Raw genomic sequence first — 24,279 nt, 5'->3', positions numbered from 1 at the left:
TTTGGTTTTTTGTTGATCCCACTTTCCACGCTTCTCACAAAACACAAACACCCACCACATACTGAGCATATGTTAATGTTTTAATCAAAGAATGTTACTCACAACCTTGAGAAACTACTCTAACAAACATTAGATTTATATTGTTTTTCTTCAATATCTATCTCTTATAGCTTTGAAGATTAAACTATATTTGAATCAATCAACAATAATTTTTTTATTAAATTAAAAATAATATTATAATAAATTAAAAATAATTTTGTTTGTTGTTTGTCGATCAAAACCATTTTAAAAATAATTAATTAAATTGTTTTTTTTTTTTTTTGAAAGTTCACTTTTTAATGTTTGGAAATTCTAAAAAAACGGCGCGATCCTCAATTAAACTACCATTTGTTCATAATTTTAATTCATTATTGTTAAAATCTATAATCTAAATATTTATCTTATTTTTTACTTGTTATTACATATTTATTACTAGTTTATTAGTTTTGTTAGTTTTGTTCAAATAAAATCATTTAAATAGATAAATATTTAAAGATAGATAGATAAATTATATATATATTGAAAACAATGTCAGTTGCAACAGCCACAACTACAACTACTACAACAAACTCTGCAATACATCAATTCAATCATATATCTCTTGGTGGTAGAATTGGTGGTGTATGTATTTGAACAAAAAACTTTTAGATTTTAATTGATTTTCAAAGTATTAGTAGTAACAATATTAACTTTTTGATTTTTTTAGACAAGAGGTGTATTAAAGATAAACGTATCTGGTTTGGCATGGAAATCGGAAGCAGGTAGAAGTGAAACAGTTACCTCTGAAGACATTCAAAATGCAAGTTGGATTAGAGTAACTCCAAAGTTGTATCAACTCAATCTTGCTGTTAAAGGTGGTACTCAAGTTAAATTCGATGGATTCAGAGAACAGGTTTGTAATTGACAAGCAATTTATTAGTATGATAACGAATTGACATTGAAACTAATCAAAAAACTTTGATTAACAATAACAATAACAATAACAATAACAGGATTATGATTTCTTAAAGAAATTCATTTCAGAGAATTACAAGATTGAATTGGCAGTTAAAGAGCTCTCGACTAAAGGATCGAATTTTGGAATTGCAAAAGTTACCAGTTCGATGGTATCATTCCAAATCGATAAGAAGACAGCATTCGAATTCCCAATCTCTGATGTCAGTCAATCGATCATCAATGCGAACAACAAGAACGAGTTGACCATCGAGTTTCTTCATGATTCCACTCTGGACGAAGTCGACGAATCGATTGTGGAGCTTCGTTTCTTTGCACCGACTCGTCAGACCAAGGAGGGAGACGAACACGAAGAGACAGACGATCCCATTCAGGACTTCCAAGACACTCTACTGCGTAAATCGGACATCTCCAACGTCGGAAAGAGCATTGTTGTGCTCAACGACATTCACTTCCTCACACCGAGAGGTCGTTTCGATATCGAGATGTATCCAACATTCCTGCGTCTTCACGGTAAGACTCACGACTACAAGGTGTCGTACGACACCATCTCCAAGCTCTTCCAGCTACCAAGACAAGACCAGAGTCACATGTTCTTTGTCATCTCACTCGATCCACCCGTTCGTCAAGGTAAAACCAAATACAATCATCTCGTCATTCAACTCTCCAAAGACACTCAACTATCAAAAGAAAATAACAATGTCTTGCATCTCAATTTATCACCGTAAGTACAATAATAATAGTTTACTTTTTATTACTAGTATCGGTAGGTACTAATTAGAGTTGTTACAACAATTCTTTATCGATGAATAGCGAGGCAGAAGAGAAATATAAAGAAAAACTATCACCAACTATGGAGGGTACATTGTATGTTATTGTTCGTAGAATTCTAACATCGTTGACTGAGAACAAGATCATTGTACCAGGAAACTTCCAATCATGTAATCAATCAAACTCTATTAAATGCTCACTGAAAGCGAACGAGGGATATCTTTACCCATTGGACAGATCGTTCTTTTTCATTCACAAACCACCAACTCTTATTAAATACACTGATATCCAGATTGTCGAATTCTCTCGTGCTCCGGTTGCCTTTGGTTCGAGAAATACATCAAACAGTCGTACTTTCGATTTGAACATCACATTGAAAGATTCAACTACCATTCAATTTACAAATATATTAAAGTAAGTAATCATTCATATATGATAACGACAATGTTGATAAACTAACCATCATTAATCTAATAAAAAACAAACAAACAAACAGGGAAGAATACAGTTTATTGTTTAACTTTATTCAAAACAAGCAAATTAAGATCGCTACACCAGAACAGAATGTAAGTAATTCGAACATAATGCAACTGTTATTTGTTTGTTGATTACTAATTATATTTTTAATATGTTATAGGTTTCAAATATGCGTATGATGGATGCTCAGGATGATGATTCTGACGATGAAGATTATGAACCATCTTCAGAGGATGAGTATGTATATAGAAAGATATAGAAAGATATTAAATCTTACTAATTATTATTGTTTATTATTTATTATTAGATCATCTGATGAAGAGGAAGAAGAGGAATCTGAAGCAGAGAAGAAATCAAAGAAGAAACAAAAGAAGGAATAAATAAAACTGATTAATCAATAAATCGATCAATTACAGTTGTAATTGAATTGTAATTGAATCATTTATCTAATAATAAAAGTGAGACTTTGATTGATTGTAATGTTATGTATTATATATGTACAAATCACAATGTTTAAACTTATGGATTTTTATTCTTTTGTTCTAAATACACTTTATATTCATCCGGATAAGCATTTGCAATATGACCATCCAATTCATCTTTAAAACTCTATTTGATCGAATTAATTTGACAAACACAACAACAACAACAATAATAATAACAATAGAGTGAAGAGTAGTACTATTAGTATTAATAAAAACGTCAATAAAATATAATAATAACTAATACAAACTTTTATAGATTCAATTTTTCCTTTAGTTCTTTCATTTGCAGCTAAACAATTTTGTAAAGTCTCTTTAACATATAAATCAGGATTTTTGCTTTGATCTATAACTCTAAATATCTCTAGTGGTATCTCTAAATTATCGAATAGATTCTTTTGATTCTCTACCTTTCTATATAATGAAATGATTTTACCTCTTTAAAAAAATAAATCGATGATCAGTTAGATAGTTGATTAGTTTTTAGTAGCAATCAACTACTTACAACTTCTCAAACAATAAAGATTGACTCTGTGTTTGAAACTCTTCTACAACAATGATTGTCTTTCTCAATTCCTCTACTAACTCCTCAACAGTTAACATAAGTTCTTGTGGGTTATTCTTTGTACTATCGTCTGGTATGCCTGGCATTACAACATCATTTTGTTGTTGTTGCTGTTGTTGATTATTGTTTATTTCATCCATTTATTCTTCAAATTCTGTGTATCTATTTATATTTTGTTGATTAGTACAACACTAATTTAATCTTAAAAAAAAAAAACAAAAATTTGAAAATAACATTGAATGTTTTTTTTACTTTTATTTTATATGTTTTTTTATTATATATATGAATGATAGTTTATTATTATTATTTTAATAACCATTTTTATCTCTAAACTCTTGGAATGATTCACCTCTCCACTTGGTGGTCTCTAGGAATTGTCTCCAAGTCAATTGTTTTGGATTGATTTTCTTTGAGAGTGTAACATCTCTATCATGATTGTAGTATCCACATTTCGATGTTTCATCCCATACTTCAAACAATCTATTGCCAACCAGTTGTTGCTCCGGCGAACCATTGAAACTATATTGTTCCAGATATTGTTCACGACTCAACTCTTTGTAGGTAGTCTTGATTCCTGTGACCTCTTGGAAGGTTTGAGCCATTTGTCTGCCTGTCAAGAACTCAGAGACAACCGGCACGACCGCACGGTTATATTTCTCTGGATGTGCGAGAAACTCTGAAACAATCGGACCGGTGGCAGTGTAGGTATCGACATACGGTTGCTCTACATCGGCACCCAAAGGCATTGAAAGCTCAAACGATCCATCGGAGTTCTTAATCAGCGGGAAAAACTCGATTTGATTGGAGTAGAAATATGCTAGATTGAAAGTACTGACATACTTTAATGGCAGTGACTCAATGTACTTCTGAGCTTTGTTCTTACCGGATAGAATATCGTGTTTGAATTCTTTTAGTTGTTCTGCAGTGGGAACATCGACCGATGAGAAGATGACATGTTCGACCTTCTCCTCCAAAGCAATATCTGCTTGTAGACTGACATATTCCGCTTCCCTCTGATTAAAATTTGGATCGGACAAGTCAATGTTTGGAGTGAGTAGAAACGCTGCTTTTGCACCCTTGAATACCTTGTGTAAATCCTCTTTCTTGGTTGGATCTGCTCTAACAACTTCAACACCTCTCTCCTTCAACTTTAAAGCTGCTGGGGTATTATCAACAGCACGAGTGGTAGTAGCACGGATATGATAGTTACCTTCTGCAACCAAAGTATTAATAATACTATATCCTTGTTTAGAAAATGCAGAGATAACAACAAAAATTGGTTTAGTCATTTATTTACAATATATATATTTGTAGAAATAAAGAATAATTATTAAATGATATTTATATGTATATTATTTAATAAACTTGATAATAAGAATAACCATCTTCATTCTTCATTCTTCATTTTTGATTTAATTAAATGTTTAGGTGTCAAAAATTGGGGGGTGGGGTTATAATATGAAATTGTTCCATTTTGATGTTCATCTCCAAAATTAGTAATGGAATGCATTGATTGAATGTAGAAGTGTTGACACATTAAGAATTTTAATATAAGAAATATTTATTTTTTATTTTGTTTAAGGTTTTTAAGGTTTTTTTTAGTTTTATTTTTTTTAATTACATAATCAAACAATTACCTTGTTCTTTGGGGTTGCTTTCCTCTCTAACATAGGCACCATTGGTTAAACTAACAGACTCTTGAAGAACTTCTTTTGGTGAAACTAATTGGATGGTGGTACCCTCTGGCGAATCCCAAATTCCGGTTCTCGACCAATAAAACTCGTTTTCGGCGGCGGTGGTGTTCAAGGCTCTTGAACGACCGGTGTGTAAAGTGATAACATTGATACCCTTGAGTGGGGTGATATTGGCTGGGAATTGGAAACCGTACTTGAATCCATCGGGCTTGTTAACGATGATCTTCCAATCGGTGATGGTCATTCCGTTGACATGGTCACCGCTGGCATTGAGACGAATGGTCTCCTTGGTGGTGTCGATGCTCAGGATGCACATTGTATTTAATTTAAGAGTGGAAGCGGCTGGCTCTACAGAGTTGGATGTTGACGATGGTGATTGTTGTTCGGCATCTGACATTTCCTCTTCGTGGTTGGCAGCCAACTCGTTGCCGTTGTTGTTGTTGTTTTCACCGCTGTATTCTCCTGATCTTTGTCTCTTGTGTGGTCGGGATTGATGAGTCAATGTGTTGACCAGTTCCTTTATACGTCTGATCTCGTCACCGATTGGGATCTCTGGGTCCATGCTCTGATTGTTAGCCGAGTGCAACTCTTTCTTGAGAGTGTGCATCTCCGATTGGTACTGCTGGAACTTGATCTCCTTGGAGCTGATCTCGTCTTGGAGCAACGAAAGCTTGCCGTCTTTACTCTTGAGCTCTGCCTGTGAACGACGTAGGTTCTTCTTGAGTTCCTCTTGCTCGGCGGTGAGGGTGATGATCTGTTGCTCCTTATTGCGAAGTTCATTACTGAGATCGAGGATACGATCGCTCAACTCGTGGTTCTTTACATTGAGATCTTCGGTCTGTTGTTGAATGACAGCGATCTGATTACGGAAAGTCTCTCTCTCAAAGTCGAATGACTTGGCGGTCATCTCCAACGATGCATACTTTGATGTTTGTTCCTCGATAGCTTCGGCAACCTTAATCTCCCATTCTCTATTAATACTATCTCTAATGTCTTCGACTTGTCTTTCAAATGCTTCAACAGTTTGATTTAATTCTGCTTCTTTTCTTTGATTGGCAATAATAATTTTCTCCTATAATAAGATTAGAAAAAAAAGATTGGAAAAAAAAAAAAAGATGGAATGATTAATATATATTGATTATAAAAACTTAGTTAGTTTGATATCATTTTGATTAGCTATTTACCTTTTCTTTAAGAGTAAGTTTAACTTTTTTAATATCATCATCCTTTTGTGAAATGAGATTTAATAGTTCGTCTTCCTTTTGTTTCATTCTCTTGTACTCGGCATCCAATAATCTGTGGGTTCTCTCGTCTTGTTCCTTTGACTTTGTGAGGAGGTCGGCGTTCAAGAGCTTAATGTCACCCTTGAGTTGTTCGATCTCGTGGAGACGTTTGTTGAGGTCGGTTCTGAGCACTGTCAGCTGGGCAGAGTGCTCTTTGGTGATCGAGGAGATCGTATCTTCGAGACGTGCGTCAAAGGTGTTACGGTCGTGCATGTAGAGATCCTCTTTATTCTTGAGGTCGGCCAAGGTCAGTTCGAGGGTCGATGCTGCTTCGGCACGTTGCTTGATCTCCTGAGTGAGACGATTTTCGGTCTCATCGAGACGTGTACGCAATGCCGACACTTCGACACTGGAGCTCTTGTTCGAGTCGTTGAGCTCAGCCTTTAAACGCACGATCTCATTGTTACGCTCCTCCAAAATGGTGAGGATCTTTGAGAGTTTCTTTGTTACCTCTGTCAACTCCTCCTTCTCCTTCATACGATTGATAGATAGACGCGATGGTGACTGCAATGGAGTTCCAATGCTTCCAAGTCCAAACATCTTGGTGAGTGGGGTCATTGGCAATGATGAAGCAGTGATACCACTACCATTGGCATTGGAGTGTGTTGGTGTTTTACTGACATTATTGTTGTTGAGGTTTGAGGATGTGGTGACGGATTGAGTTGACTCTTCGACTTGCATACTGGAGATATGTCCAGCGCCGGTATCCTTTTCAGAGGTGGTTGTACTCGATGTGCTGCTGGTGACGGTGGTCGACTTGTCAGCACCACTTTTATCTCCACGCTCGGCTCTAGTCTTGGAGCTGCTGCTGCTGCTGCTGCTGCTCTTTTTCTTTCTCTCCTTTTCTTTCTTTTCGATGGTTGGAGTGGATGGTTCGCTCATTTCTTCGTCACCGTCGTTGCTGGTGTTGATAACGCTACTGCTCAATTCCTTCTCCTTCTCCTTCTCCGAGGAACGCTTTGACTTTGAAGAAGATTTCTTCTTTGATGCTGATGTTGTTTCACTCATTATTATTCTATCTACTATATTTATCTATTTCTGTTTATCTAATTCTATTGTTGCTATTATTGTTTTGTTTTAATTAATGTATCACACCCAAAAATGCTGCATGCAAGTTCAAATCCTGAAATGTTTGTGTGTGTTGCTAACTCTTTAAATAAAACAAATCTTTAATTATGAATCTTTCTAAATTAATAATTCGTTCGGCTGTTCCAAAATTTTTTTTTGTTTTTTTTTGAAAACTATTGACTTTTTTGAACTTGTTTGAGAGTTGAGTTAATAATTTGTTTTATTTTGATAAATGTTGTTGATTAAAAAATATGAACACGAAAGAAAAAATAATAATAAAAATATAAAAACAAACACATATAAATCTGTGTTAAAAAAAAATAATTTTAATACTTACTTGTTAAAATACTACTAAAATAGTGGTTGTTTTTAACAATTGTTGTTTGAATATAAATAAATATCTTGAAATTTAAATAGAACTTTAACAGTTAAAGAAGAAAAACAAACTAGTAAAAAAAAAAAAATACCAAAAAGTAGAATCTTGTTTTTTTTTTTTAAAAAATTGAACTGTTTTGGCTCAAGTTCAAACTAGTAAAAAAAATTGGTGAAAAAAATTATAAAAAAAAAAAAATAATCACATTTTTTTGATTATTGGAAATTGGCGCCAAACCAAAAACCATACACTGATTGTGCAGAATTTTTTTAAATTCAAAATTTAAAAATCGATTAACCTTTTGCTTTTTTTGGATCTGAAGTGTATTGAACTTCAAATTTGATTAAATATATAATAATGTATCTAGTATTGTTATTTTAATGTTATTTTATATAAAACTATTTGTGTATAATCGTAGATATATGGTGATGGATGAACGAAATTGTCGGGTGTATAATTGATTTCTGTGATGTTGAAGTTGTGTGATTGTAGCTCCTGTTGGAAAGTGCTGAATGTTTGTTGATTTCTAATTGTAGATGCAATGTAGGCGACGGTCGACGGATTCTTCATACACAATCGGTGAAGTACTGCTACCAAATATTTACACAGCGATGGATCATAGACAATATCCGCACCCAATATAATATCGGATTGAAATGCTTCACATTGTTTATCATCCAAATTTGCTTCCCAATCGAATGTCATAACTTTAAATTTAGTATCATCTCCATTTTCCAGATTTTGTTGTAGTTGTTCATCTCCATATTCAACATTAATTAAATCTTGAATTTTAATTCCATCTTTTTTATTAATAACAATAATAACAATAAAAAAATTAATTAGAAATAAATATTATTATCATAATTATTAAATATACATACTATTTTCAATATTATATTTTAAATTATCTAAAACAACTGGAGAGTAGTCAGTTAGAAGTACAGATTTTGAATTGACTTGATCCAACACAAGTCCAATCAAACCGGTTCCAGCACCCAACTCCAAAATAGTCTTTTCATTAAATAGTTGTTTGTTTGCCAATATGAAATCGGAAAGTAGATAAGCAGCACCCCATGTGGTCATTCCAACCAAGTTGTAGATTGCTTCATTCTTAAGAGTTACCCACTTTTGATTGTCGATATAGTATGACTTGTATATATATTCTTTTTTATCATTATCATCGTCGTCATCATCATTGTGTTCTGATGCTCCACCACCGACATAATCGGACATCAATAGATCCAATAGTTCTTCATTTATCTCCTTATCATATCTCTCCAATATTTCAATGAGTAACTTTATAAATTTAGAACAATATTGTTTTGTTGGTCTATCTCTATCTTTTACAACCTAATATTTATTAATTTCACAATAATATTAATAAAAGATTTAAAAAAAAAAAAAAAAAAAGAAAAAAGTTAGATATTGAATAAAAATTTAATCTTTTTTTAATAAAGAATATAAATCATTTATGTATATCTACATTTGCATAAATCAATTGTTGTAAATTTTGGTTGAGTATTAAATCATTGTTTAGATTGAACATCTGAGGAAATTCAGATCTAAGTAACTCCAACAGTTTTGTCAAAGGTGTCATTTGATGATATAGACATTTTAATTTATGAATGAATCTGTTTATTAAATCTAATTCATCTCTATACTGCAAATCACTGTAATTATCATTCATTTTTTTTGTTAAGTTTATTTTATTTTTTTATTGTATGTAATATATTATTATTGAATCGACATCTCTGGTAGAAAAAAAAAAAAAAAGTCAAAAAAGGTTCTTTTGTAAAAAAAATATCGAAAGAATCAAAAACGTTACCAGTCTGTTTTTTTGGTTTTGAAAAAATCAAATGAAAATTAGTGAAAATTTCATTTTAAAAGAATGTTTTTGGAGAAGAACACAAACATCATGACCCAAAAAAAAACACACAAATCCCTATCTGGGTTATATATTTAAAGATGTGGGTGTTCTTTGGGGTTTGTTATTAATTTAACGAAGGTTATATATTTGCATAATCAACAAATTAATTTACAAGATTTTTAAATACTTTAATAAACAAGATGAGTTTAGTATAACCACAGGTCATTCGAATGACTTGTCCTGTGAAGAACATACGAATGTATTCGAATGGCAATTCGAGCATAACACAACAACCAAACATGTCACACCAAAGTTTATTTTTAAATTAATATCTAATCTATCGTTAAATTAATGAAATCTACCAACTATAAATATAAATGATTCATGGTTAGGAAAAATCATTATTAAAATAAACAATCAACCAACTCTTAAATATATATAAACAAATCTATTATTATTTGTAAACTTTCAAATTCAAAATTTTATTAATATTATTCAAATTCAATCATGTCATCCAAACCAATTTTCGTTGTTGTAAATGCTTTCTCCAAACAAGGTATCAGTATTATTAATACTTTGGTTGAAGAAGGTAACTATCATATCCGTGCTACTACCACTCGTCCTGTAGATACCCCAGCAGCTTTAAAGTTGAAGGAGAGGGGTGTTGAAGTTTTCCAAGTGGATTCCACTAAGAAATCGGATTTCAATAGGGTTTTCAAGGGTGCCCAATCAGCATTCTTAATGACACCAGCCATCAGCTACACCGATCCAGACTACTTCAAAAAGGAAATTGAATACGTCAAGTACCAAGCCGATGCCGCTCTCGAAGAGAAATTGGAGCATGTCATCTTCTCGTCGGTCGACTCTCCAGTCTTGACCGATGCTCACCGTGCCGAATTCAAATTCGATATTCTCACTTGCAGAACCATCGTTCAACAATACATTGAATCACTGCCATTCAAGTATGTCAGCACTTTCAATCTCGCCTTTTTCTACTCCAATCAAATCGAATTCATTCCACTCATTAGAAACGAAGATGGTTCAGCCGAGTTGGCATTGCCATTGCAACCGAATGACTCGTTGCCATACATCGATACCTACACTGCAACCGGCCCTATTGTTTCAGAGTTTCTCAAACATCCATACCAATACAACCGTGCTGTAGTACCAGTGGTTGCCGAGTATTTGACTGGTATCCAGTTGGCAGAGATCTTCCAAGAGGTCACTGGAATTAAAACCACTTTCAGATCATTGGATCGTCAAGCTTATATTGAAGCCGGTGGTTTAAACGCAGCACCAGAGTTGGAATTGTTGGGTAATCGTCTCTTTGAGATCTGGGATTCCACTGCAAAGTATGGTTACTACTACAAACACCGTAACACTAATCTCTCCAACGAGATCAATCCAAAACAATTGAATTGGAGACAATTCCTTGAAACCACCAAATGGACTGGTGAATCATACCAAGAGTTCAGAGATAAGAATAACTATTAAAGGTTATTAAACTTTGTAAATAAATAAAGATCGATAATATAATATATAATACATTCTCTTTCATTATCATTTTATTTTATCTCTAACAAACAATAATATAAATATTTTGGAAAAAAAGTATTAAAAATCATCTACACATAGTTTATATAATTTAATTTCCTGAAAAAAATATAAAATAATTTAATATTTTATTTTAATATGTATGTCTTTTTGATCTGTGGATCAAGAAAAGAATGACACCTATACACATTGCATTGAAAACCGCACTTAAAATAAAAGCGGTTCGGAAACACTTTTCACCATAGCATTCATCCTCTTCATCTGCATGGTCATCATAGAGTTTTCCACTTAAGAATCCAAATGATAATGATCCTGCTGCTGATGCAATAGCAAGCTAGTTATTTTAATTAAAAATATATAAGTATTAAAATAAATATCTGTATACTAATAATTACATACCATTCCAAAATTTAAACCAAATCTTCTAACACCGAATCTAACACTAGTTAAAAGTACCATCGTACTAACTAAACCACCATATCCAACACCTGTCAAAATGGTTGCAAGAATATAAAAATCTGATGTAAAGAATGCATATAATAAATGTGTAATAGAGATAATGGTAGCTGAAATAGCCAAAAACCAAAATCTTGAAATCTTTCTTGAACTAAAAGTTTTTTAATAAGATAAATGGTAAATGTAAATATAACTAATTGCTATAATATTCTGAAAAAAGTCAACATACAATAAATCTGATAATAATCCAAAGGATGATCTTCCTGTTAAATTGCAAGCAGCAAATACAATTACCAAATCAGTACGAAGATCAGATGATTTTCCATTTGCTTTTCCAACTGATCCTATATTATTTAAAAACATTAAACATGTCTATTTTTTATAAATACAATAGAAAAGATTAATATTCATATTAAAAATGAAAATATTAATAATATTGATACATACACCAGCAACAAAGAAATAAATAATAAATAATAACCAAAACTCTTCTGTTTTCAATAATTGTAATCCAGTAATATCTCTTTTACCATCAAGATAGTTTGGATTACTTCTCGATTCTAAACTATATTCTTTTGTTTCTTCGTCAGTGTTATCTTTTTCCAATAGATTATATTGCTTTTCTTTTTCATCGACTTTAACTGTATCTGAAACCTCTTCCAATTCACTTCCAGAACCAGATTGTTTTATTACACTATCTGGTACTTTTGGTCCCTAAAAATATATAATAAAATAATAAAATTGAAAATATTAATATAGAGTATAGATATGATTAACTAACTTAATATTTACAATGAATCTAATTAAAAATGCACCAATGAATGCAATGGTCGAACAAAGGATTGCCAAGAATAAAAGATAACCTTGTACGTCGTGTGTCTTGCTGAATGTATGTCTATAGATGATACCAAAGACACCAGATGATGTTGCAAATAAACCAACGAGTGCACCACTAACTTTACCACGATGCTTCAGTGAGAAGTTATGGATATTCGAGATAATCGATGCTGTAAACGATGCATGTGATGCCTGTCCAACCAAGAACAAAAAGAAACTCAGCAGATAAGCATTGGCTGGCAAACTACCTTTAATCATTCCATAGAATCCGAAATAGCCAAGCAAATAAAAGCATGTTGATATCAAACTGGTAATGAACGGTCCATACAAATCATATATATATCCGACTGTCAATCCAAAATATCTAATTATCAATTAAATTAATAAGAAAATATTAATATTAACATCTATATTAATAACTATTGTAAAAATACATACATTCCAACATCACCAATTGAAATTGCATTACTAATTTCAGTTTGATCGAAATCCAATATTTCTTTGACATCTACTGAAATCACTGCGAAACCATAGAGTGTACCAGAGACTAACATTGTTAGGACACCCAGCACCAAAGTGATCTTTCTCATGAGGTCATCGTTGTTGTCTAGAAAACTTGGTAGTGGAGGTCTATAAAACTTTTTGCTTTCCTCTTGATGAGCATCGGCGTCGTCGGCCATTACATCCTCATCGTAGCCATCGTTATTTTCAGCTTCCGTCAACTTTTTATCTTTAACCAAACCATCGATAGACGACATTAACATCTGACTATCATTTAAATATCTATCGGGAATGTGATTCTTTCTACTACTACTTCCATTATTATTATTACTGCTGCTGCTACTAGTAGGTGAAGAATTTAGATTATCATCTTCGTCTATACCATATACATTATTTTCAATCATTTTTATTACAATTATAATAACCAAAAATAGTAGTATATAAATATTTGATTAAATGAAATTTCACATCATGTGGGTTATAGGAGCTACTTTCTTTAATATTAAAAATGATAAGCCAGTTTTTTTTTTTTTTTTTTTTTTGTAAAATTTTTTTTTTTTTAAAAACCACACACTTACACTGATTGGTGTAATTCCGAATTGGTTTTTGTCAGTATAAAAATACCAGTACTGGTATGAAAATATCAAATACAATTTTTGTCATATTTTTTAATTTATTTTACATGTATTATTAATTTATTTGTTAATTTTGAAAAAGTGTTATGTTAAGTTATTTTAAATGAGAATAATTTTGATTCTATTTAATATTTCTCATGATACGACGACAATCGTTTGAACGAATCTCCATTAATGCAGCCTCCAATTCATTGCAAAGATGTTTAAGATTATTTGGATCGGTTTGAAGTATATGTTCTTTCTTTTCTTGAGTTCCACCAGATTGTGTGGTCAACTTTAACAAATAGATTGGGTTGATTGTTTGTCCACGCAAACTTCTATTGGCAACCTGTACATCCAATCTCCACTCCAAGTTTGAATAATGATCGAAATGAGGGTATAATTCCTGTAAGATAATTCTAATTTCATTTCTTTGTTCTAAATAAACCTATAATATTATTTGTTTTTTTTTTATTGATTAGTTGTTTTATTAGTAAAATTGCTCTATTGATATCTCACTGATTGTGAATAATGAATAATGTTAGTTACCTCTTTTAATAAATCAACCAATTCATTTTCAAACTTTAAAATCGATAGAGAATCTTTAAAATCAGCATCGTTCAACATGAATCTAGAACATTCTACAAATAGATGTGATAAACCTTTGACTACATTTTCAATGACATCTGGTGATACATTTAGTTTCTCTTTAAATAAATGAAATAAAAGATGAAATTGATTAATTTTAATCGAAATAAACTTGATTGCAATAAGCATTTCTAGAATACATACTCGATGCAGCAATATATAACTTCTTATTGTCACCTTTTCTTATAAACTCTAATGAAATATTACAGAACTCTCTAATAACTGTAAATCAAATTGATAATGAAGATGAGATGATAAGTTTAGTTTTCATTTGTTTGTTGTTTGACCTGTTAACTCTGATAAATATAAAATACTAACCATCGTTTTCAACTGTTTTGAGGAATTGTAGATCCTCTGTATGATGTGAATCTAACACAATAATCATCTTTATATGAATCTATATAACTTTAAAAATAATAAATTTTACTTTAATTAATGAAACAAAAAAATTTTGATTGCAAAACTAAAAGATCATTTTTTGATAATCAGAAAAATTTTTCTGGTCATAGAATTTTCTATTGATCATACAATAAAAAAAGCAAAACATCATCATGAATGCAGTTAGGGATTATACTTTACCAAATACACAATATTTAACATTTGTATTCTTTAGCTCGATCTTTCAGAGTAATTTAAACAAATTCAAGTATTTTCTATTACTATAAGCCTCATAATAGCGCATATTTTTACAACTTACTGATAAAACAAATAATACAATCAATAAATATTAGGAATATCAATTTACAGAATATCAAGATAAAACATTTAATTATTGAAAATTTTTTTTTTTAGTATTACTCCCTTATTGTTTCTTCATAATTATCTTATTGTTGTAATTATATTGCATTGGGAAGTTGTTTTTTTTTAGTATAATAGTGCACCAATGAAAAAAATTATGATACTTTAATACAATTAAAACAATCAGTTTGTCTAATTTGTTAAAAACAAAAAAATAAAAATGTGTTTAAAAATGTTGGGGTCATTATTTTTAATTCAAAGTCTATTTATTATTAGTTTAAGTAATGCAATGGGAAGAAATATGTAATAGTCTGATTTTGACTTTTTGATTAAACAAACACACAGATACAGATATAAGATCACTTGATGATGTGCACAAAAAAGTAGTATTATCTAAATCAGTAACAAATAAATAAAAGTTTTGGAACTGATGTGTCATTATTGTTGACCACTGTCAACAATTGTGACACCATGCAAATGTTATCACTACTCTGAATTAATCTCGCACTTTTCGACCACAACCAACCAGTTAGATATTACATATAATTAACTTTTTAGTCCAAAAAAAAAAAAAAAAAAAAAAAAAAAAAAAAACAAAGTCTAAAATTATAAATAGACATGAATCGTTACCTTTTGAAAAAGCCATAAATAAAATGAATTACAAATTTTTTGTTCAATGTTGCCATGTAGGGTTGGTACGATTTTTTTTTTTTGTTTTTTTTTCGTTTTTGAAAAGAAACTTTGCGTTTTCGATCACTCACAAAAATTCTTACCTTGTGATTTTTTTAAAGATGTAATTAATTTTGAACCACTATCAAAAAAAATTAAAAATATTTAAAAAATAAATCAAAAATAAAATGAAAAATCTGATTTTTTTTTTTGACATTTTTTCAATTTTAGATGACGAACTTTAATTTTTGGTGTTTTCCTCAATTTGTACAACCCCTTTGGTATTGTTATTGAGAAAGAACATTATTCATTTCATAAGGTATCTGCCGAAAAAAACATGTTTTTTTTTCTGGCAAGCACCAATTTTGCATGTTGCCAGATGCGTTTGTTGTATTTAATTGAATGACTTTCAATTTGGTACATAGGAGTTTGTATTTTAATTTTTTTTTGTAAAGTTTGTCTCAGTTGCTACCATCATATGATTCTCATAAAAATGAAATTGATGAATATCATTAAGAGGGGTAGAATTACTGTTTTTCTCAATAAACAGAAATATTGTTATTGATGTTGCTGTTGTAGTTTGAATACTCTTTTATGTTAATAATGAAATTTGGTGAATGATAGTACTTTGGAGACAAAATGTAAATTTAGACCGCCATCCACAAGTACGACATCACCAACAACTCCAATATTTCATATTGGCTGATTCAGCTTTATTAGTAATAATTGTACAATTAACGAAACTTTATTTTTCGAACATACAAGTCAAATTCATACCTACAACCAACCAAAGACAGAAAATAGACTAGAGATCAGTTCACTTATTATTTCATTAATTCTTACTTAACTCTAATCATAAACCATTTAATTTCATTTACAAGTTCATAGAGATATTTCTTATAAATAATAATATTTTTTTTATAATTTTTTAAAAAGAAAATTCAAAGAAGTAGAGAATTTATATAAATACTTTACATTTTATGTTTTTGTAATTTAATAATATATACATATATATTTATAAAAATGAAGTACAATAGTGGTAAAATTTCTAGGGTCTCATTTGGAAAAGTAGTTTTCATAATGGTGATGGCCTTGTGTTTGAGTATAGTATTTTTATTTAGAATAGAAAATACATCTTGTTTAGATAATAGTAATTCCAATAGTTTAAAAAACAATAATTTTAATAGTAATAGTAATAATAATAATTTAGAAAATAATAATCTTGTACCTTTATCTCAAAATAATAATAACAATAATAATAATAATAATAATATTAATAATGATAATCATAATATAAATAATAAAAATGATAACAATGAAAATAATGTAAATTATATGAAACCGCTTGAAGTAAAAGAGGTAACACAAGCACCAGTCAATAATGAAGATCAATATCCAGTGTTTATCAACTATTTATATTATTATCATTTATATTCGAATGTAACAATCGAGTCACCATCATTTTTCAAATATAACCAAACCGATTTTAAGGAGATTCCTGCACGTGGTTTTTCCAATCCCTCGGTTGGATCCATGGATTTGTTGGCTCGTGAAATCGATCATCTAATGCAAGGTGAAAGAGATAGCAAAATCACTGACAGAATCAATTTCGTCGAGAGAAGAAGACTGGAAGCAGAGATCACCAATGATTTCTACGAGTATGAAGAGAATTTAGATCGTATTGAAAAGGCCAAGAAATCTCTGGATCTCAACATATTGCCAAGACCAATGCTGGAGATGCCACTGAAATCGATCTATCCCAAACCATTGATCTCTGCACCATATCTATATCTTCATGTACCAAAGACAGGTGGAAACTCTATTATATATCTCTTTAGAAAGACATTTGGTAGTGTCAAAGCTTATCAACAGTGGATTCATCCAAGTAAGTAGTTAACTATTAAAAGAACATTAAGTAATAATATTCTAACTTTAATTTCTACTATTAGGTTATATTGATAGAAATGTAGTGAGTGGAAGGAAAGCAGTAGTGGGTCATTACAATTATGGTATTCATTCCTATTTGAATAAAGAAGAACAACAAACCTATTCATATATGACAATGTTGAGAGATCCAATTGATAGAGTTATCTCTCATTACTATTATCATAGAGAACAAATCAATGATGAAGGTCATCAATTGGCAATGCAATTAGATTTTAAAGTAAGTTGTTTAAAAAGATAATTTGTATTTTTAATTTAATTTGTTTATTAATTATTTTATTAGGAATGGATTAAAAAATCACCAAGAGGACAAAATGAACAAACTAGAGTATTGGCTGGTATCTCTGTTGAGGCCGAACCACTTGTAACAAATGAATCATTTAGACAAGCTTTATATCATTTAAGAAAGTAGGTAGTATTTGTTTATTATATTTGTTATTATTGTTTATTAATTGTTTCTTTTAAATATTTATGTTTATTAGGATGAAATTTGTTGGAATTACAGAGAGATTTACAGAATCAATTGTATTGATGAAATATTATTGTGGATTAACAGATTTAACAGAGGTTAAATCCAATAAGAGAAAGGCTACCACCAATTTATCATCAATCCCCCAAGATGTTATCGATCTCATTAGAGAATACAATTGGATGGATATCCTATTGTATCAAGAAGCTTTGAAAATGTTTGAAAGACAACTTGATATCGTTGGTAGAGATTTGGTTCATAAGGAACTCAACTTAATTAAGCAACCATCCTTCAATAACAATAGAAGACCTTAAGAAATAATAATAGTAATAATAATAATAATATTTTTTTAATATACCTATCAATACATATATATATATACCAAACAACATCAGCTACACAACACCCCAAACTTAAACTTGTTGTTTTAAAAAAATTCAAATAATTGACCAAACATTCAAATCGAATTAGATCAACCAATCAACTCTACAAATATATATTATTAAATATTTAATATTAATCTAATATATAATTATGATTAAATATTTATATTTAATAAAAATAATATCGATACTTTTGTAGTTGATTAATTAAAAAAAAAAAGAAAGTTTAATCAATATTTTTTTAAGCAATGTAATATATAACAAATAAACAATAAATTTAAGTCATTATTCGAAATATTGACTTATTTATACACTTAATCTAAACTATTTAACTCTATAGTTTTTTTTTTTTTTTAGATATAAATTAATTTTCTATTGATTTTATTAATTGACAGCTAGATCCAATGTTTTCGATAGAATAATGTCTTGTACAGAGTTGAATACGGTTTCAAAAGATTTGGTATCTGTTGCACATGTGAAATGATAATATATATGTCTTGAATGATCGTGTGCTCTCTTTTTACTTAAAAAGTTATTCTTTATATAATTAGATGCCTTATCATAGGTTTGATCATCTATAATAATGATAATAATGATAATAAATTATTAATTATATTTAGTTGGTTAGTTAATTACAAACAAAATAATAATAATAATAATAATAATAATAACTTACCATTATAATCTGGAAAACAAACTTGTAAAGGTGTTCTCTTTAGTTTCTCACGGAACAAATCGATTTTGTTTAGGAATAGAATTACAGATGTCTTTGGATAGATAGGATCGTTACAGACTTGATCGAAAAGGTTGAGTGACTCTTGAAGACGGTTTGTACAGTTGTCTTCAGCCAATACTTGGTCGTACTCATTGATAGCCGCCACAAAAACGATTGCAGTGACGTCGTCAAAGAATGAAATCCACTTTTTGCGCTCTCCACGCTGACCACCGACATCAACAATCCTAAACAGTACTTCCATCACCTTAAAGTCGGTTTCTACCACACCGTTGGTCTGTGATCTAGACTTTAGAATATCTAGACTCGATGGTGAATATCCTGCTTTTCCAATTCTTTTAACTTCATTTAAATAACTTTTTAATCACAAACATTATTATTAGTAATTATTTAAAATATCAATACCGATAATAACATTTTACATACTATGTAGTTGATTCATGGAAATGATATTGTTGTGCTTTAGCCAATACTTCGGTTTGAACTATTGGATCTGCCCATATACTGGTGATATAGTTTGAAATGATAGGTGGTATTCCATTCTCCTCTACATGATATATATTCTTTGAGTCACTGTTGTTTCTGCTGTGTCCTTTTGTGTTGATAGGTGATGATAAATAAATACTGTTGTTACTAATGTTGATGCTACTAAAGTTGATATTATCTGGTTGTTGTAATTTAATTTGTTGATCATTATCGGTTTGATTATTATTATTGTTGTTGTGGTTGTTGCTATTATTGTTTGGATTGTAACTATTACTAAGACTAATATTACTTTCAGTTGATAAATATAAAGAATTTGTTGAACTTGTCGATGATGTAAGATTATTATTATTATTATAGTGACTATTATTATAGTTGTTATTATTATTATAACTGCTTTCATAGTTGGCAGATGATCTAATACTATTATTCGATAGATTGAGATCGAAACTATCACTAAGAGTGATGCCTGCGGTGGGAGGAGTGTTGGGTGGTGAACTCATTGATGGCGAGTTCGAAGCGGAGGTGACACCTTTCAGACGGAGAGTGGTGGGACGTCGCTGCTCATAAACCTGTTGCCATGTGAGAAAGTGGGTGATCGCCAGCCGTGTCTCGGCAGCCACCTCGATATTACCGCTCTCCATGATGATCCGCGCGAGAATCGTTACACCATCGAGCAGGTTTCGCTGTACCAGTTGTCTGTAGAACTCTTTCTCCTCCGCCGAGAATCCATTGGAGTGAAGAATCTTCATTTGCTTGACCACCGTCGACTTTCCCGATTCACCGGTGCCAAGCAACAGCAGCTTGATAATGGTAAGACGCTGTCTATTCTTCGAGTCGGTGAGAATCGATCGTTCGATCTGTCGATGTTTTATCTGTTTCGACTCTTCCGATTCCTCGGCGAATTTGGCGGCTTCGCGAATCGAGTCGATCCACAAAAGTTGCTGTGACTTTGAGCTTGCCGAGATAATCCATGACTTTGATTCACTCGTTTCCACTATGAAACAGAATTCTCTTGGATTATTGTTTTTATTATGTACATACTCCTGTACCTTACAATTATATAATGGAATTCTTCCTTGTGGTTGATGTTGATTCTCTTTCTGTTAATACAACAACCATGTTAAATTCACAAATATAGGTTAGTCATGACAATAGGGTTTTTAAAACTCAACACATTCCTCACTCTCCCATTATAATTTTTCAAGGAGTATGAATGTGTGTGAAGAGTTATAACTAAAATAAAAGTAAAAAAAAACAATTTTTTTTTTTTCGAATACAAACAGTTTCATCAACGAAATATTCTATATGTGTACCACCAACTTTTAATACGAATAATCGTAATTTCCAATTTTTTACAACTGGTTTTATGTTTTAAGTATGTATTACAATATAGTTTATATTAGTAATATGAATTATTTATAACTTTTTATTTTTTGAATAGAATAACATTACCATGTCCTTTTTTACAAAGATATGCTCTTAATACACCCTTTGACAAGGACGGTGTTGGTGAATCCATTTCCAAACTCTGACTGACTGACTGACTCTCTCTAAGGGAAAACCAATTCCCTATATCTATCTAACTATTGATTGTTTATATTTTTCTATCTTTCTTTTTCTATATCTGTATCTGTATTCCTACTATCTAAATCTTACTTTAAGTATTTTTTATTATTATTATTTTTATTATTAAAAAGTTAATCTTTAACTAAAAATTGTTATTTAATTTCAATATTTTGATTTGTCAATTTATTTTTCTTGTTGGTTTAATTAAAAAAAAATATGATATTTATTTTGATAAATATTGGTAATGTAATGTGACCTAAAACAAAATCATTGATATCTAAATAAACTTATTAATCTTAAATATGTTTTTTTTTTTTATTTAATTTTTGAATGATTTTTTTTTTTAAATTGATTTTTTTTTTATTTATTCATTCGCCCACTAAAAAGAATCATGATTTTTGAGAATTTTATATAACTTTGTGGGTGTGTGGTTTTGGAGGCTTGACAATAAGTGAAAAACTAAAAAAGGTCCACACAAGGTCGTTCATTGCCAGTTGACACTGTTTTTTTTTGCAACCAACCATGTTTTATGGTCGGGCATCGCAATGAAAAAACAATCATTCTCTCAAAAACAGATTTTACAAAAAACAAAACTTTTTCTTTAGATTTATCAAATAAGATTAAATTATTATTTGGGAAAAAGAATTGATGATGAGTGTGGTGAAGATTTAAATTGAACAATCATGTGAAAGTAAAAGAATGAGAAGTGACATAATTAACCTCACAACTTACAACTCACATCTTTAATTTAACCAACATGTATGATGATCCTATAAAAAAAAAAAAAGAAGAAAGAATAACTTTTTTATCATAAATAATGATATGTTTATTTTAATTTATTTTACTTTTTATTATTATTATTAATCTTCAGTGTATCTGTTATCATATGTTTATCTTGTAGTGAATATAAATCTATACCAACTTCCATACCCTCTAGAATGGTCGATAACATCTTATCATCGTAAACAGTGTCACCTCTCATCTTGTCGATATCATCACCAAACTCATCCGTCAGTCTCTCAATGAAAAAGTCGTGGAATGTCTTTGTAACTTGTTGATTTTGTTGTTTTGTACTATTTCTATTATTATTATTATTATTATTACTATTTGTTGATTTCTAATATTGAATATTTAGTATTAGTAAACAGTAACATCTTTTATATATTATATTCAAACTTACAGATTCAATTTTATCGATTTGTGAGAGTGTTTGATGATTAAACTTTGAAATATCTTTCCAGAGTGTCAAATCACTGTATGATAGTCCACCGAATGAAAGTTGCTGTAAAAGTTGTGAGAGTGGCAGTCTCTCGTTGTTCTGATGCGCCAATGTTCTTCTCAAGAGTAACAGTATCTTTGTTGACAACGATGCAGATCTATCAAAAAACATATTCTTCTCATCTTTATTCTTTTTATTTATTCTACTCTTGTTTGCTTTATTTGATTGATAAAGTAAATATAAAAATTTAATTAATATCCTTCAATTAATTTATATCAATAATGAGCTTTTATATTATACATACGATAATCTAATGATTCTACACTGGTCAATGAAGTCAATCCTTCCAATTCCGAAATAAGTTGATTTGCATTGAATTTCTGCTTCTGTTGTTGTTTTTGTTTTTGTTCTTTTATTCTTTCCTGTTCTTCTTGTTGAAGTTGCTTCAATGAGTACTCTGTTTCATCTTCTGAATCCGATAGTTTATCTAGTGTTTCTCTATTTTCTTCTTCATCGCCACTATTTTCATTATCTGACTCATCGCTGCTACTTCTGCTACTACTACTACTGTCATCTTCTTTCATTTTCTCATCTTCTGACTCTGAATATGATTCTGATTTTGATTCTTTAGACTCTTTTGATTTATTCTTTATTTCTGTTTCTGATTCACTGCTTGACTCTGAATCTGAATCTGATTCTGATTCACTGTCAGAATTAACCTTTTTCATATCTACATCTGATGATTCCGATTCCGATTCACTTGATTTGCTTGATTCTGACTCGGACTCTGATTCACTGCTTGAATCTGAATCTGATTTCTTTTCTTCTACCTTTTGTTGTTTTGCTTTTGATGGTTTCTCTGCCTCAGACTCTGATGATGATGATGATGATGATGAAGAAGAAGAATCTGATGACGAATCTGATGATGAATCTGATCTCTTTGAGTCCTTTGATGGTGATCCTTTCTTTCTCTTTAATACTGATTTCTTATTTGATTTCGATTCATTCTCACTTTCTGATGATGATGACGAAGATGATGAATCTGAAGAATCTGATGACTCCTCATCTTTAATGATCTTCTTATCTTTTACAGCCATATATATATATTTTTTTTGAATTAAAAAATAAACAAAAACAAATCTTTATTTAATAAAAATGGGAATGATTAAAAAATTAAATTAAATTGAAAAAAAAAAATCGAACGAAAGCATTTTTTTTACAAAATAAATGAAAAAAAAAAAAATGAAAAAAAAAAAAAAATTAAACAAAAATAAATTTAAAAATTTGAACACACAGTTTGTTGATTCATAGAGAGTGTGTGGTTCACATCTTTCCTTTCCTGTAACACACATCCAATAACAACAAATTTAAATTTGAATTTTTTTTTAAACTCGTAAACATTTTTTCAAACAATGTCAAAGATTTTTAATTAAGTGAATCATTACCAACGTCATTTTTACAATAATTTAAATTATTATTCTATTCATTTACTTATAATTATAATTTAATTTGTTTAAGGTTATTGTTTTTACAATAAATATTTTGTAAATATTATTTATTTTATTTCACTTATTTTTCAAATATTATTTCTATTTATTTCTATTTGTTTCTATTATCAAAATGAAGAATTTAAATCCCTTAAAATTTGTATCAATTGCAACTAATAATCCGTTAAAGATTAGACTGAAGCCTGTATATGAAGAAGATAAATCAAATATAGTTATAAATCCATCACCAATGGCTATTAAAGTAAATATTATAATTATTTTATTTTATAATTTAATTTTCTTTTTCTAATAAATTATTTTAGGAATACAGAAGAAGAAACACTTTCGGAAAAGCATTCAAATATACATAGAAAATTAATGTTTCAATCCGATTCCAAATAT

The 24,279-nt window shown here is 30.2% G+C and overlaps 12 protein-coding genes across 12 annotated transcripts; 4 read left to right on the top strand and 8 right to left on the bottom strand.

Moving 5' to 3' along the window:
• Positions 1 to 567: 567 nt before the first annotated feature.
• Positions 568 to 2,621, top strand: ssrp1 (structure-specific recognition protein 1; the record flags this gene model as incomplete). The annotated part of the gene is made up of 7 exons (XM_020571827.1): positions 568 to 660; positions 746 to 931; positions 1,032 to 1,717; positions 1,807 to 2,178; positions 2,261 to 2,330; positions 2,402 to 2,478; positions 2,549 to 2,621. The coding sequence occupies 7 exons, from the start codon at positions 568 to 570 to the stop codon at positions 2,619 to 2,621; spliced, it is 1,557 nt and encodes a 518-aa protein (XP_020438350.1).
• A 139-nt stretch (positions 2,622 to 2,760) lies between these two features.
• On the bottom strand, positions 2,761 to 3,428 carry med10 (putative mediator complex subunit 10; the record flags this gene model as incomplete). Its single annotated transcript, XM_020571826.1, has 3 exons — positions 2,761 to 2,850; positions 2,975 to 3,161; positions 3,229 to 3,428. The coding sequence occupies 3 exons, from the start codon at positions 3,426 to 3,428 to the stop codon at positions 2,761 to 2,763; spliced, it is 477 nt and encodes a 158-aa protein (XP_020438349.1).
• Positions 3,429 to 3,596: 168 nt separating this feature from the next.
• Positions 3,597 to 4,577, bottom strand: PPL_00805 (uncharacterized protein; the record flags this gene model as incomplete). Its single annotated transcript, XM_020571825.1, has 1 exon — positions 3,597 to 4,577. The coding sequence occupies one exon, from the start codon at positions 4,575 to 4,577 to the stop codon at positions 3,597 to 3,599; it is 981 nt and encodes a 326-aa protein (XP_020438348.1).
• Positions 4,578 to 4,644: 67 nt separating this feature from the next.
• Positions 4,645 to 7,273, bottom strand: PPL_00804 (uncharacterized protein; the record flags this gene model as incomplete). The annotated part of the gene is made up of 3 exons (XM_020571824.1): positions 4,645 to 4,652; positions 4,926 to 6,054; positions 6,167 to 7,273. 3 exons carry the CDS (start codon positions 7,271 to 7,273, stop codon positions 4,645 to 4,647), a joined length of 2,244 nt encoding a protein of 747 aa, XP_020438347.1.
• An 805-nt stretch (positions 7,274 to 8,078) lies between these two features.
• On the bottom strand, positions 8,079 to 9,393 carry PPL_00803 (uncharacterized protein; the record flags this gene model as incomplete). Its single annotated transcript, XM_020571823.1, has 3 exons — positions 8,079 to 8,506; positions 8,588 to 9,056; positions 9,190 to 9,393. 3 exons carry the CDS (start codon positions 9,391 to 9,393, stop codon positions 8,079 to 8,081), a joined length of 1,101 nt encoding a protein of 366 aa, XP_020438346.1.
• A 687-nt stretch (positions 9,394 to 10,080) lies between these two features.
• PPL_00802 (nucleoside-diphosphate-sugar epimerase) lies at positions 10,081 to 11,067 on the top strand (the record flags this gene model as incomplete). The annotated part of the gene is made up of 1 exon (XM_020571822.1): positions 10,081 to 11,067. The coding sequence occupies one exon, from the start codon at positions 10,081 to 10,083 to the stop codon at positions 11,065 to 11,067; it is 987 nt and encodes a 328-aa protein (XP_020438345.1).
• A 193-nt stretch (positions 11,068 to 11,260) lies between these two features.
• PPL_00801 (uncharacterized protein) lies at positions 11,261 to 12,678 on the bottom strand (the record flags this gene model as incomplete). Its single annotated transcript, XM_020571821.1, has 5 exons — positions 11,261 to 11,461; positions 11,527 to 11,734; positions 11,813 to 11,955; positions 12,031 to 12,297; positions 12,376 to 12,678. 5 exons carry the CDS (start codon positions 12,676 to 12,678, stop codon positions 11,261 to 11,263), a joined length of 1,122 nt encoding a protein of 373 aa, XP_020438344.1.
• Positions 12,679 to 12,832: 154 nt separating this feature from the next.
• Positions 12,833 to 13,325, bottom strand: PPL_00800 (uncharacterized protein; the record flags this gene model as incomplete). The annotated part of the gene is given in 2 exon segments (XM_020571820.1): positions 12,833 to 12,839; positions 12,859 to 13,325. The coding sequence occupies 2 exon segments, from the start codon at positions 13,323 to 13,325 to the stop codon at positions 12,833 to 12,835; spliced, it is 474 nt and encodes a 157-aa protein (XP_020438343.1).
• Positions 13,326 to 13,677: 352 nt separating this feature from the next.
• commd2 (COMM domain-containing protein 2) lies at positions 13,678 to 15,360 on the bottom strand (the record flags this gene model as incomplete). The annotated part of the gene is made up of 5 exons (XM_020571819.1): positions 13,678 to 13,983; positions 14,085 to 14,242; positions 14,328 to 14,405; positions 14,502 to 14,580; positions 15,271 to 15,360. The coding sequence occupies 5 exons, from the start codon at positions 15,358 to 15,360 to the stop codon at positions 13,678 to 13,680; spliced, it is 711 nt and encodes a 236-aa protein (XP_020438342.1).
• A 1,253-nt stretch (positions 15,361 to 16,613) lies between these two features.
• Positions 16,614 to 18,317, top strand: PPL_00798 (uncharacterized protein; the record flags this gene model as incomplete). Its single annotated transcript, XM_020571818.1, has 5 exons — positions 16,614 to 16,629; positions 16,717 to 17,475; positions 17,540 to 17,754; positions 17,818 to 17,942; positions 18,017 to 18,317. The coding sequence occupies 5 exons, from the start codon at positions 16,614 to 16,616 to the stop codon at positions 18,315 to 18,317; spliced, it is 1,416 nt and encodes a 471-aa protein (XP_020438341.1).
• Positions 18,318 to 18,770: 453 nt separating this feature from the next.
• gpaC (G-protein subunit alpha 3) lies at positions 18,771 to 23,487 on the bottom strand (the record flags this gene model as incomplete). The annotated part of the gene is made up of 8 exons (XM_020571817.1): positions 18,771 to 18,961; positions 19,063 to 19,475; positions 19,546 to 20,705; positions 21,053 to 21,155; positions 21,911 to 21,941; positions 22,090 to 22,288; positions 22,352 to 22,547; positions 22,691 to 23,487. The coding sequence occupies 8 exons, from the start codon at positions 23,485 to 23,487 to the stop codon at positions 18,771 to 18,773; spliced, it is 3,090 nt and encodes a 1,029-aa protein (XP_020438340.1).
• A 523-nt stretch (positions 23,488 to 24,010) lies between these two features.
• PPL_00796 (uncharacterized protein) lies at positions 24,011 to 24,248 on the top strand (the record flags this gene model as incomplete). Its single annotated transcript, XM_020571816.1, has 2 exons — positions 24,011 to 24,139; positions 24,201 to 24,248. 2 exons carry the CDS (start codon positions 24,011 to 24,013, stop codon positions 24,246 to 24,248), a joined length of 177 nt encoding a protein of 58 aa, XP_020438339.1.
• Between the last annotated feature and the right edge of the window lie 31 nt (positions 24,249 to 24,279).

This window comes from Heterostelium album (genome assembly GCF_000004825.1).
Source record: "Heterostelium album PN500 unplaced genomic scaffold PPL_scaffold1, whole genome shotgun sequence".
Lineage (NCBI taxonomy): Eukaryota > Evosea > Eumycetozoa > Acytosteliales > Acytosteliaceae > Heterostelium > Heterostelium album.
This window is presented reverse-complemented; position numbering and strand designations above follow the sequence as displayed.